The sequence below is a fragment of the Aplysia californica genome, unplaced genomic scaffold (genome assembly GCF_000002075.1).
Source record: "Aplysia californica isolate F4 #8 unplaced genomic scaffold, AplCal3.0 scaffold00742, whole genome shotgun sequence".
NCBI classification, from domain to species: Eukaryota; Metazoa; Mollusca; class Gastropoda; order Aplysiida; family Aplysiidae; genus Aplysia; species Aplysia californica.
In genome coordinates this window covers 188,624-202,089 of record NW_004798012.1, presented here as the reverse complement: position 1 = coordinate 202,089, position 13,466 = coordinate 188,624, and the positions used below count along the sequence as shown (strand labels likewise).

Below are 13,466 nucleotides of genomic sequence, written 5' to 3'. Positions count from 1 at the left end.
AGTTTTGTTTTACCATTGTTGTTTCTGTCGTGCTTTTTCTTCTTATTTCAATCATGACATAGGGTTATGATATTTGTCCTGGTACAAGTTACTCTGCAAAAAACATTTTAAAAAATGTCTTTTCACTTTCACTGTACTTTGTTGGGTGCTCTGCTGTGGTTTGCTCAGTCGTTCCTTTCAAAAGTCTATTATACTTATCTCGCCTCCTTCTTTTCTTTGTGTGTTATTCTTAAGTAACACCTGTAATCTTCAACACTTATATGACCTATTTGTGTTGCAAGTGCTGTAGATCTCTTCTTTCAACTAAAATCATAACACACCCCACCCCGGGGCGATGCTACTGACTGAAGTGTCTTTAGGCCATTCCCAAAAGGGGGACATTAACATGTTCTTGTTGTGCACAGTAGAATTGTAAATGGACTGATTTTTCAGTGTCATGCTCATAACTAGGCCTGGACTGCATATGGGGAGCTGCTGCTTTTTCTTTCCTAATCCTTACTCTTGTCATTTTCCTCTTCTTCTTTTGTGTTTTTCACTCTGTTGTGGCCCGCTATTTCTGGGATGCTTTGATAGTGAAAGCAGATTTTGTGCTGTTGAAGCAAGTGAGGTGAACGGAGTAAGCCTGATTCCCTGTATGGACTTCTCTGTTGACTCCACCCCTTGGCGCTCATATGACCTGATGCAGTTGTGAGGGCCATAAAAACTCTACTGAAACAAACAACTCTTCCTTCAGCTAAAATGGCAGTGACTTAACTCACTGATGTCTTGTCTGTGTGTTTCCACAGGCCCGCGAGTGAACGGACACGCCAAGCACGAGAGGCACAGAGACCCTCGCGGCCTCTACGAGACCTCCACCATGCTCAGCAGTGACCTTGAGTCCACCAGCTTCATCGACTCAGAGGAGGACACGGCTAGCAGGTGGGTGGTTGGCGGGCGCTCTGCTGTTGTCTGCCCCTTCTTCCCCCCCCAAACATCTATAATATTTATGTCTATTTTCTTTGTATGTCACTTTCTAGGAACAATTCTATTCTTAAGCACTTCTATGACACAATTGTCGTTGCAAGTGCAGTAAAACTCATATTAAATCTAAACTCAACTTGAAAAATTTGAAATCTCTGCTCTAAATGACCGTTACTGTATTGACCTGCTCTTCTGTATTGAAAAACCCAAAGACGTCTGCAATGTGTAAACATCTGTTGACCTTATCTCTGCTCTTTCTTTTTTTTGTGTATTATTCTTAAATAACACCTCTTATCTTCAGCACTTGTATGACCTAATTGTGTTGCAAGTGCCTTAAAACATTTACTAAAACAAACGAAAAATGAACAATGTTGACAGAGATTCTCCTTTTGTCCCCCTCCTGTAGGTTTTCTACCGTCACAGATACAACGAGTATGTCGTCCAAATATGGGCGTCACAGACGGCGCAGACGCCGGCACAGGCCGCCGCCAATAAGCCGGGTGGGTATCAACAAGGTATCGTAGACCCATCCCGACTAACTGGCTCGCTTGACCCTGGATGAGAACATGAGCTCCTCGTTCTTCATGAAGTAGGCTTGTAATTGTTCATTGTGGGGTGGACAACATCTGTTGGAAGGAAACTCATCTTTCGTTGAATCGACAAAATCTTGTTTTATAGCTCCTTTTGGTGTTGGTTGTGATGACTTTTGCATCCATAAGTAAAAACCAACAGATGTACTATTGTGTGTAATCAGTCAGAAATTCAGTGTGTTCATTTCCAAAGTTTTGATAGCCTTTGTCACAGAGACAGCTTGTCATCCAGAATTCTAGATTTTAAAATATATTTTTTTCCCCCACATATAAAGACAACTGATGGGTAATATTGACCTGGAAACATGATATTTACAAGCTGTGAGAATTGATGATTGATTCAGCTTTTTTTCAGTGCTAAGATAAAGTGAAACTTTGCACATGTTGATCCAGTTTACTGATGCAACACATGGCTAGTGAAACGAGCACTCGTTTGTGAGAGATAAAAGCCAACTCATTTTCTCGCTGGGGTCAGTCATTGTTGTGGTTAATTTGTACAGAATTTTGCTGTGGATTAATTAACTTTTTGTTTTGTCCCCAAGTTGTGACTTGTTGATACTCATTCCTATTGTGCTTAAGTTATTCAGTGTTTCCCTCGCTTTACCCCCTTCCTGATATTCTTTTTAGGTGAAAACTGTGTTATGTTTCCTTTCTGTGAGGATTTCTTTACCGGTGTGCTTGTGTGGGAGTATGTTTTTAGTTTTCTGATCAGCGTAATATTAGTAAAACGAGAGAGAGGGAGTGGAAAAAGAAAGAGATGAAGTGAAAGGATCACTATTGGAACTATATTATTTGTACCATTGTAAAGCGCAGTGGGAATGGGCTGTATAAATGTAATTGATTATTATTATTATTGATATATGCTAGTTGACTTTGTATACGCTGGTCTAGTTTTCATTAATCTGCTTCTGGTGTCAGTTGGGTGGATGTGTGGTGTGGGGGGGGGGGGTAAATGGCAGATGTTCAAGGAAGTAAGGGTGTGTTGTGTGTGTGTGTGTATTTGAAGAAAGGTTGGAGAAGATATGTTGATTTTTGCTGTACTTGCCTCTATGCAAACTGCATTATAGAAACTGCTGCTTTAGAGTCCACTTCAAATAAAAGTTCTCTCTTTTTCTGTCTGTGTAACTTGATCTTAGCTTGAAGCAAAGGGTCAGCATGTGAGAAAGTGTAGGATGCTCTTGGAGTTCCTGCGGTGACCTAGTGGCATGTCCCTCATACTTATGATACTTACAATGCATCTTGACAAGTGTGACAAAAAAAAAATCAATTTGAATTTATAGATGTTCCCTATGTTTTTGTGCAGTGTAGGCACAAACAAACCTAACGTAGAACCCGTTGTCTCCTTTGTCTGTTGTCTTAAAAGTTTTTTTCTGAGTCTTTGTCGGTGCAGAACCTGTAAATGTGGTTTTGAGACTTGCGGCACGTCAAGTTTAAATATAAACTCAAACGTGCCCAGAGGGAGCGCCCCAAACATCGGTTGGTAAGCAAACGTCCAGGTGAAAGCTGTATGGATAAGTAATGTGTAGAATGTTTGATGAAAACTTCTGTTCTGAGTGCCTGTTTTGCTTTAAAAAGTTCTTTGAGTTTCTGTTTATGGAACAAATTTGTTTTGCGAATGTTAATGTGATTTCAAATGTACTAATAGATTCCATTTAGCGCAAACCCATTTTGGAAATCCTTTTTCAGTTATGGGTGATAGTTTTTTTCCAAGTCTTTGCTTTTGTATTTTTAAATGCTAAAATTATTATTTTTAGCTTCTTTTCAAGTCTTCAGTCTGTACCCTCTGCTTAATAGTATATCAGAATATGAATATAATTTCTAAAATTTTGAAATGTAGTAAAGGTTGTGGTCATTTTGGCCACTCGGTTGTCCAAGTAAGTCTGGCTGTCTCTCAAACCTGTCCTAGACTGAGGTATTTGTGAAGCATGCAGACAAAATGAGTTACTTCTAGGATTCAAGCCTTATGGAAATAGATGCATCACGCTTAAACGTGAAGTTTTTACAATTTATAAGTATGACATAATGAAAGGCATGTTGTGGTTAAAGAGTATCATCATTAATGCCTTTCACCCCTGGCTGGGTATAGGCCGCATACAAGCTCCTTCTATTTATCTCTATCCTGGGCCATCCTTCCTAGTTCATTAGTTAAAGTTAAAGAGTATGGATTAATAGAAAATCTACACTTTTGACTGTAGTGTCGATTTTTGGCCAATATCTCCATTTGTGGATTGCGAGAAGTATCTCATTTTGTCAGCACACCTCACATTGTTGATACCAACTCCAGCTTCCTTGTCTCTCTGACCTGTCCTAGACTGAGATATTTTCTGATACCTACTTCAGCCTCCTGGTCTATAGGTCCACCTTATTTTGGGAACATCTGTGACTGACAGCCCCATTTAAAAAAAAAATTTCTGATGCTTTTGATGATCAGTATTCTCAGGTTTATGTAGCTGACGGGGGCATAAAAACACTAACATTTTTTTTTAAAGCAATTTTCTCAGGTTTTATTGCATTTTGCAGAGCAGCGTGTCTAGTGCGTCTTTGTCTTGTGGTGACCCACAGTCGTCTTGTGATGACCCTTGGTCGTGTTTTGTCCTAGCAGCATATCTAGTGCGTCTTTGTCTTGTGGTGACCCAGTCGTCTTGTGATGACACATGGTCGTGTTTTGTCCTAGCAGCGTATCTAGTGCGTCTTTGTCTTGTGGTGACCCACAGTCGTCTTGTGATGACACATGGTCGTGTTTTGTCCTAGCAGCGTATCTAATGCGTCTTTGTCTTGTGGTGACCCATGGTCATGTTTTGTCCTAGCAGCGTGTCTAACCAGTGCGTCTTGTGACCCACGGTCATGTTTTGTCCTAGCAGCAGGCATTGAGCCGGGATTGGTGCGAAGAGCCCATGTTGTGTGTCCCTGTAGGGATGGTGTGATGTGATGTCACACAGACCATGGTGGCGTACTGTTCTACCTTCTTTTAGTGGGAGACAGGATTGGTTTAGTCGTGTACACATGAAGCGTTTGTTAGCTGGGTCTGTTCTCTGACTAGTATGGGGTTCTGTTTTGCTCTAGAACTCTTGTGCCTCAGCAAATCTGCTGCATCATCGACAACAACAAAGAAAGACTGTGGTTTGAACAGAAGATTGTGGTGAACGAGAAGTCTGGTGTCCCTGTGTGTAGTGCATGCTACTCACCTGCTAGACTGTGACATGTGCTCAGATCTCACCCGCTGCCCTGTTCCTGTACCTCCCTGTTCTTCCCTGTACCTGTTCCTCCCCTATGTGTCCCTAACTCTGCCATATTGTACACACTCAATGGCATGTTGTCATGTGGAAAACACAAAAACAATAAGATTGTTTTAATTCAAAGGGAACACAAGATATTGCTCATGCAGGTGGTTGGAGGGCGCCACTGGTATGTTTTACTTCTTTTCTTTCCCTTTGATGTCCTTGTCTGTCTGTCTTGCTTTTTCCCGGCGCTAAATGACCATAACTGTGTTGATGTATTTTTCTTTACTTGAATGAACAGGCAGATATTGCTTAGCACTTGAAGAAAAAGTTTGTACTGATGTATGTCAGATTTGTAGATGACCAGCCAGTGGATTATTATTCAATGCATTTCAAAGCTTTCCATCTTCTGTACTTCACTGCCAAGATGTTTCAAGATGCTCCTGAGCTGCAGATGCTTATGAACTGATTTATTAATTTTGTTTTTGTGCCATCTACATATATGAGCTTAATATGTGTGCTTTTTTGTCAAAAGGATTGAATGTTTTCTTCCTGTTTTGTACCTGACTTATTCAAGTTTTTGTTGCTTTTTTTCAAACAGGCGTCATCGTTTAGCAGTATAACGGACTCTACGATGTCTTTAAATATCATCACAGTCACTTTAAACATGGGTAAGTGCTTTGGAAATGTGGTTTCCGTTTGTCTGAGCTTATGGCAATAGTAATATAGTTATAAAGAGTAATAAACAGCTGATAAGAGCTGTTGGACTTTAGGGAAGGGGACAGAAACGAGACAGTGTCCGCTACTCTGAAATGGGTATTTTCCTTCTTAGATTTAACAAGTATCTTGGGTGTCTTGTTTGTTGTGTTTTTTACGCGTTCTTTATGATATAGAAGTTAATTTTTACTATAACAGAAAGTTGATTACAGAATCATACTGAAAAAAACAACCTCCTGCCGATACTTGCATTTTCAGCTTGACTTTCATGTGAACAACAGGCTCTTTCTACATTGTATCATAACAATCTGTGTGGGGGTGGGACGAGGGGACACAGTGGTCTCTCACTGCCTGTAGCTTGTACCGATTCACAATTTATCCTGCAGATGCTGTTTTTCCAGGTCCCTTCCCCCTCTCCCACCTTCCCCCTTATTTTTGGTATCGTCACTGAAATCCTTTGTATCGTTCTCAGCATTTTGTCACTAAAGCGACGAATTGTTTTCGGTGTAACCCCCATATTAGTTGTATATTATATTGAGCAGCTCTTATTTTGCAAATGAAACCTTGGAATTTTTCAGTCATTTTTACCATATGACAATGACACCCCTGTGATTTATATTTCCTAGTGCTGGCATTGCACAAAACAATGTGGGAATGTTTGTGTATGTTTTCAGACAGGCTGAACACAAAACAATATGTGAATGCTTATGTATGTTTTCAGACACGGTGAACTTTCTTGGGATCAGTATTGTGGGACAGAGCAACAAAGGGGGAGATGGGGGGATCTACGTCGGCTCTATCATGAAAGGGTAAGTGCACCAATACTTCTGCATTTTTGTTGTTGATGTTGTTGTTACAGTTGTTGTTTTGGGTGGTGGGCTTTTTTTCCCCCGCCTTTACTCCAGACTTTTTATCGGGTGGTTGGAGGGCGCCACTGGTAGGTCCTACTTCTTTACTTTCCCTTTGGGTTTTTTTCTGTCAGTCTGTCTGTCTTACTTTTTCCCAGCTCGAAATGACCATTATTGTGTCGATGTGCTTCTCCTTACTCGAGCAAACTCCAGACATTTATTTTCTCTATCAGATAAACCGTCCTGTGTTTTTGTGTTGTGACATTCAGTTGACTTTGTCCAAGAGGGCAACCCCACTGTCCAGGAGATGGCCGTGTCATTATAATGTGTGAGACATTGTGGTAAAATCAGGCGCTCGTCAAAATAATGGAATGTAAGGAACGGGCATTGTTCCATCAGTTTGGCAATTTTAGTGGAATGTCAAAAGCAAGGCAAACAAATAAGCTTTTAGATGAGACTAGTAACTCCACATGTCCCAAAATTGACGAGCGCCTGATTCCACAGCATGGTGACACATGTATTTGTGAAATGCAATCAGGGAAGTCATTGTCTTTCTCTGCTGGTGGGTGGTTAGTGAGTGCTCTGATATGGTTTGCTTCTTTCCTATCACACAGCCATTGTCCTCATCTCTCCCTTTTTTTTGTACGTTATTCTCTTGTTGCATCTCTAATCTTCGGCACTTATGTGGCGTGTTTGTGTTGCATGTGCTGTAAGACTTGTTCTTAAACCAAAAACAAATTCAAATAAATTGGGGCTGTGGTTTGGTCTGCTTCTTCTACTTCTTTTCATCAATCCTCCCCCGCCTCGTGGTGGATTGTCATTTTTGTAGAGATAAACTACAGCTCAACATGGGTCGCTGCCTAAGCTCAGATGGTATAATGTTGGACTATGGAGTAGATGGCCCTTATTCAAATTTCAGACTGGGTTTTTGTGAACTTTGGCCATTTTATGTGGTTTTCAAGGCTCTGAACCCTTTCAGCTTGGTTTTGTTGGAGACAGATGTTAAATTGAGAGGTTTGGTCTCTTGTATAAGCTACCAGTGTTAATGATGTAGTTCAACCTGTACATATACTTGTTTACTAGACTCAACTCCTCGACCTATACATTTACTTTTTTGTTTCACTCGACATCTGGGCTTTGGTCGCTCCCACTAGTGTTAATGAGGTGGTTTGACCTGTACATTTACTTGTTTAATGGACTCAACGCTTAGGCGTTGGTTGTTCCTCGACCTGTACATTTTGTTAATGGACTCAACACCTGGGCTTTGATTGTTGCAGGGGTGCTGTGGCCCAGGACGGCCGGGTGGAGCCTGGGGACATGATCCTGGAGGTGAACGGCATCAGCTTTGAGAACATGAGCAACGACGATGCCGTGAAAACGCTGAGGGAAGCTGTACAGAAACCAGGGTCAGTAGTATAGAAGTGCTGTGTTTGTTGAACCCTTCTACTCTGTCTCATGCACATACACACACACACACACACACACACACACACACACACACACACACACACACACACACACACACACACACACACACACACACACATGCATTTTTATAACAGTGTTTGGGTGTTATCTCCTCTCCTAAACACTTTTTTGTTAAAGTTGAAAATAAACTTGATAAGTTTTCTTTCTATTTACTTTTCACGGTTAACATGAAAAATCATGTTTGATAGAATTCCATTTTGCTAATTGTTCAGTTTAAATGAGAGAGAGAAAAAAAAAGCATGTTTGCTGTAACCCGGCTGTCACTGTGTTTCTCCTCAGCCCAATCGTTCTAGTCGTCGCCAAATGTTGGGACCCGAACCCCAAGGGTTACTTCACGGTCCCGCGGCAGGAGCCTGTGCGGCCCATCGATCCGTCGGCCTGGGTGGCCCACACGACGGCCATGCGGGAGCAGTACATGGGCCGCGGCGGGCCCAGCGCACCCTCCATCAGCAACATGACCTCCACCACCTCCTCCTCCCTCACCAGCTCTATACCAGAGTCGGAACGTGAGTGCACCACAAAACGGTTCTGCTTCTGTCTTTTTCTTCTTCTTATGACTCTCCAAGACCGGGATTTGCAGTTTATAATAGAAAGGAAACCCATAAGTCAGTTTGAGAGATATTTTGCCGCTGGTCAACTTTGAATAGCTTGACTTTATTGAACGCGGGAAAAGTGTGTGTGCGCCACGTGGGTAGAGTCTGCTTAAACCTGACAGTGATGGAAAGTTTTTAACTTTAAAATATTCTCCTTTCACCTCCTTTCCTGCTCTCTGACCGTGTTCTGTTGTCTGCTTTTACCTCCACTTTGGCTTCTTCCCCTTCCCCCTTTCCTTTGGGCTCCTGACTCTTTCTGCAGCCTTTCTATTGCTACTCTGTGGCTCTTTACTGTTTTTTTTTAGCCACACCCCTGATCTTACGATAGATAAGATCTGCGCCTTGCCTTCTCGGATAAGGGTGGAAAATCTCGGAGGTCTCGTTTGCAAGTTGCACACTTTATAGATCCCTTGGAGGTCCCTAAAATTGTGTAGGCAGAATCTACTGTGTTAAGTTTCATGTACAGTCAGGCAGGCACATAGGCAAACTGGCCAGATGGGGAAGTCTTTTCGTTATGTAGAAGTTTCACTGTGTAGCGCCAATGTTTTCAACACAAAGAATATACAAGAATGTGTGAGAAACAATGGGGACCTGAAAATCTGGTGGCTATGTGCATGCTAGACGGTAATTCTTCATTGGTATCTTATCAGTGCAAATGTCAGAAGATAATTTTAATAACATTCTCTGTCAAGTTTATCCTGTTTCAGTGGGTGGTTGGCAGGTACTCTGGTGTGATTTGTTCTTTCTCTCCTATTAAACGTCTTATCATATTTATATCTGTTCCTTCTTTTCTTTGTATGTTACACCTTTAATTTCCAACACTTATTTGGCCTGTTTATGTTGCAAGTGACGTAAAACTCTGAATTAAAGGTGAAAACTGACCTGTGTCTTCCTGTTCCAGGCTTTGACGACATGAACCTGACCATCGGCACAGACATGGCCACAGTCGTGAAGGCGATGGCGCAGCCAGACTCCGGTCTGGAGATCAGGGACAGAATGTGGCTCAAAATCACAATAGCCAACGCTTTTATAGGTGAGGTGGAGCACCTTGTCTTGTCGGATAAGAGGTCAGAAAATCTGGGAGGTTCGGCGTGTATGTTGAGCACGTTAAAGATCCTTTGGTGGCTGATATCTTAGAGAAGTAGACTGTAACGGGAGTATTAGACGTTTAGTTAAAACTGACAGTTGTCTGCTCTCTTTTTGATAAGAAAATAGTACTAGAAGCAGTCTTGGCTAAAAATCCTATTTTGTGATCTTCAAAATCCATCAAGGAAAAGTTGCTAATGAGTCCATTTTGATATGGCGGTTCAGAATTTGATATTTTTACAATAGGATGTAGTTTTTAATAATTTTGTAAACAAGAATTGAATCACCAGCAGGCAACAGACCGTCCAGCAGCTAGACATACAAAACTCAGGCTGTGCTGGCTGTGTGAAATTTTTGGCTAATTCGGGCTAGCTGAACAGTCTGTGGCCCGCCGACGATAGAATTGTCGTGAATGTGGGGGTCGTTGGTAGTATTGTTTGCCTTGTTATTAATTTGTTAATCATCTTAGTTGTTTTTATGATGGGCTTTATTTAATCCAAGAGTCCTATACACAAAACCTTTGTCCACACTTGCCTTGCAATTTTTTAAGTTCCGGCTGTTTCACGCTTGTCTTTGTGTTCGGTTTGAATAGAATAGCAATTATTCCTGAAGAAAAATTTCCTTTTGTTTCAGGTGCTGATTTGGTGGACTGGTTGTTTACGCACGTGGAAGGATTTGCGGACCGGCGAGACGCTCGCAAGTACGCCTGTCACTTGCTGAAGGCTGGCTACATCCGGCACACGGTCAACAAGCTCACCTTCTCTGAGCAGTGCTACTACATCTTTGGGGACTACTATGGTGGTAGGTCTTAGCTTTGTCCATCTTCTCTCCCTGTATTTGAAACATAACACTTCCATCATTTATTTGCAGAATCGAAAGCCTGTTCCGTTTCCCTGCTTGTGTGAAAAAAAAAATCTAAGTGAAACTGGGACTAGTTTTTTAATAAATTAAAATTCAGATTTCGGAAGAACGCCTTTTTTAAATGGTTACGCTGACAAAAAGTATGTTTATCTCGAAACCGCTGTGAATAAAAAAAGGAGGCGTTTTGTCAGCTTACAGCAGAGTAGGTTACTGAAACGCTACTATTCAGCATTTTGTGATTTACGGTTAAGTTTTTACTCCTTTTCCTGGAGAGTGGTTATGAATTTCCTGTTTACGCATAAAGCTATCTTGTCCATTGCAATGTGGAAATTGCTGATATAACTGTTATTTTTTTAACTCTTTGTGTATCATGATGTGTGGTTTGCTCCTTCTTTCGTATCAAGCATCTATCTGAATCATCCTTGTCTGTCCTCCTCTTTTTCATTATATATGATACTCTTTAAATTAACACTCATAATATTCAACACTTGTATGACTTATTTGTGTTGCAAATGCTGTAAAACTTTTACTGAAACTAAAACTAAAATATTGTCCTTTCTTATGTCCCTGTCCACAGGTCCACCCATTTACCCAGGTAAGATCTCTGCTTTCTCATTCCTAAATGCCTGATATTTATTATAGTCGCTATTTTATCTGTCTAGGTTACTCCTATTTTTTCAAAACTTTAGTTTCCTGGAAGCATTTTCCTTTTAAAAAGTTTTATTGTTGTCTTTCTATCAGAATATACATGGTAATATGATTAGAAAGAACACTGTAGTTTCCAGAATGTTTCTATGAGATATCAAAGATTAGTTGTGCCTTTTAGAATTTGATAATGTGTAATAAGTTGGATACATTTTACTTTTCCATATAAGTTTTATCTAAAAATCTTAAGATTTTTCTGTACCTCTTGGATAGGTTGATCTATGATGCATTGTATTTTGTGTGTGTGTGTCGATCCATGAGAAAGACACTGTACACAAATGTTCCTCACTTCACCGGGGTGGGAATGGGTACCCGGCTGTAGACAGCGGAAGATGTTGTCAGCTTGTGTGTGTTTTAGCGTGTAATCTGCTGCGTGCACTGTATGCTTCCTGAGAAACCGAGAATGTTTCTGAGTATTCAAGGGTCAAGTGGGGTATTGGTGTAGATTGTAAAGTGCATAGAGCTTGCTGTTGAGCAGGGAGATACACTATGAATATGTTTATTATTATTATTATTATTATTGTCATTGTTTGGTTTTGGCAGCTATGTATGTTGTATTTTGTGTTTGTGTGTGTTTGGTAAATGGCTATGTGTGTGTGTGTGTGTGCGTGGTATACTGTAATTTATCTTGTGTGTGTGCATGCATGCTGTACTGTAATGTATCTCGTGTGTGTGTGTGTTTGGTAAATGGTTACATGTGTGTGTTTGTGTTTGTCAGATCTGGCGTCCCTGAACCTGGAGGATGTGGACTCGGTGTCAGAGGCTGACCGCGACACGCTGGCCCCGCTGCCCCCGCCCTCCTGGAGCAGCAACCAGTTCCCATACAGCTCCAGCAACTTCCTGCCCCAGAACCTGCACTATATCCCAGCCTACGCCCTCAACAGGTCAGACTCACACTCTGGGGCCTCTAGACATCATTTGCTTTTTCTTTTTCTTTCCTCTTTTGTTTCTGTCTGTCACGTTTGGGTTCCTCCCTGTGAGAAATGAGCTTTCAGAAATGTTGCTGTGGGTGGTTGGCAGGTGCGTTGATGTGATTGCTCCTTCTATTCTATCAAACATCTGTGGTCCTTATCTCTTCTCCTATTCTTTGTACGTTGGTGTGTGGTTGGCGGGTGCTCTGGTGTGATTGGCTCCTTTCTTTCCTATCTTGCATCTGTCGTCCTTATTTCTCTATGTTGCTATCTAGAAACACCTCTAATCTTCAGCACTTGTATGACCTATTTTATTTGTAAGTGCCATCAAACTTGTAGGAAAACTAAAGAAATGTAGCTCACTTCGTTGACGGTAAGATGAGAAGATAAGAGAATGCTTTATCATCCTTGTGAGAAATTTTCTGTGGCTGTACAGGAATGGTAAAAGCGCATGGAGTTCTTAGTGTGAGACTCCGCTTTATGCCATTTTGAAAAGTGAGGGATGACAATGATGGTCTGTCTGTCTGTCAGTGTGTATTTGCCCAGCGATGATAGTCTTACGCTGTGTCTGTGTGTGGGTGGGTGTCTAAGGTCTCCCTGTCTGTCTGTCAGTGTGTCTGTGTATATTTCCCCGATGGTGACACGCCAGCTATGTGTCTGTCTGTGTATGTGTATCTAACGAAACCCTATATCTGTATGTATGTATTTAATGACACCCTATGTGTCTTTCAGTGTGTGTTCCCCCAGCAGTGACAACTCAAGCCGTGTGTGTGTATCTAATCTATCCGTGTGTGTGTGTGTGTATCTGTGTGTATTTCCGCAGCAGTGACAACGCCAGCTATGTGCCTGTGTGTGTATCTTATCTGTCCGTGTGCATGTGTTTAATCTGTCTGTGTGTATTTCCCCAGCTATGACAACACCAGCTATGTGCTTGTGTATGTATCTTATCTGTCCGTGTACGTGTGTCTAATCTGTCTTTCTGTGTGTATTTCCGCAGCAGTGACAACGCCAGCTATGTGCCTGGGTGTGTATCTAACCTGTTTGTGGGTGGTTGGTGGGTGCTCTGGTGTTGTTTGCTCCTTCTTCCTACCTAACATCTATCGTCCTGATCTCTCCTCCTTCTTTTTTGTGTTTGTTACTCTTTTGTAACACCTCTAATGTTCGGCACTTATACGACCTTATTGTGTTGCGAGTGCGGTAAAACACTACTAAAACAAATGACAACGCCAGCTATGTGCCTCTCTGTGTATCTGACCTGTCTGTTTGTGTGTGTATTTCCCCAGCGGTGACAACGCCAGCTATGTGGGCAGCTTCGTGGACGTCCCGCCTGGCATGCCGACGTCTGCGGTGGCGGGAGTGGGCGTGAACATTGTGGGTGGAGCTCCGCCGGGCGTGGTGGGGGGCGGAGGTGGGGGCAGTGCCGGCAGCGTTCACAGTGCGTCAGGTAGGTGCTTGACTCGCTACTCGGGGCTCTTTTGTCCCGTTCCCA

General features: G+C 41.9%; 1 protein-coding gene across 2 annotated transcripts in view; it reads left to right on the top strand.

The window, feature by feature from the left end:
- Window positions 1-13,466, top strand: part of LOC101854671 (segment polarity protein dishevelled homolog DVL-3) — a gene marked incomplete in the record, with an annotated part of 49,599 nt that overhangs the window by 19,556 nt on the left and 16,577 nt on the right. For both annotated transcript variants that reach the window (XM_035972567.1, XM_013088427.2), the window contains 11 exon segments: window positions 786-918; window positions 1,367-1,475; window positions 5,370-5,439; window positions 6,207-6,294; window positions 7,611-7,739; window positions 8,101-8,327; window positions 9,316-9,447; window positions 10,134-10,301; window positions 10,939-10,956; window positions 11,785-11,950; window positions 13,261-13,421. In XM_035972567.1, coding sequence (XP_035828460.1) covers window positions 786-918; window positions 1,367-1,475; window positions 5,370-5,439; window positions 6,207-6,294; window positions 7,611-7,739; window positions 8,101-8,327; window positions 9,316-9,447; window positions 10,134-10,301; window positions 10,939-10,956; window positions 11,785-11,950; window positions 13,261-13,421 — 1,401 coding nt within the window.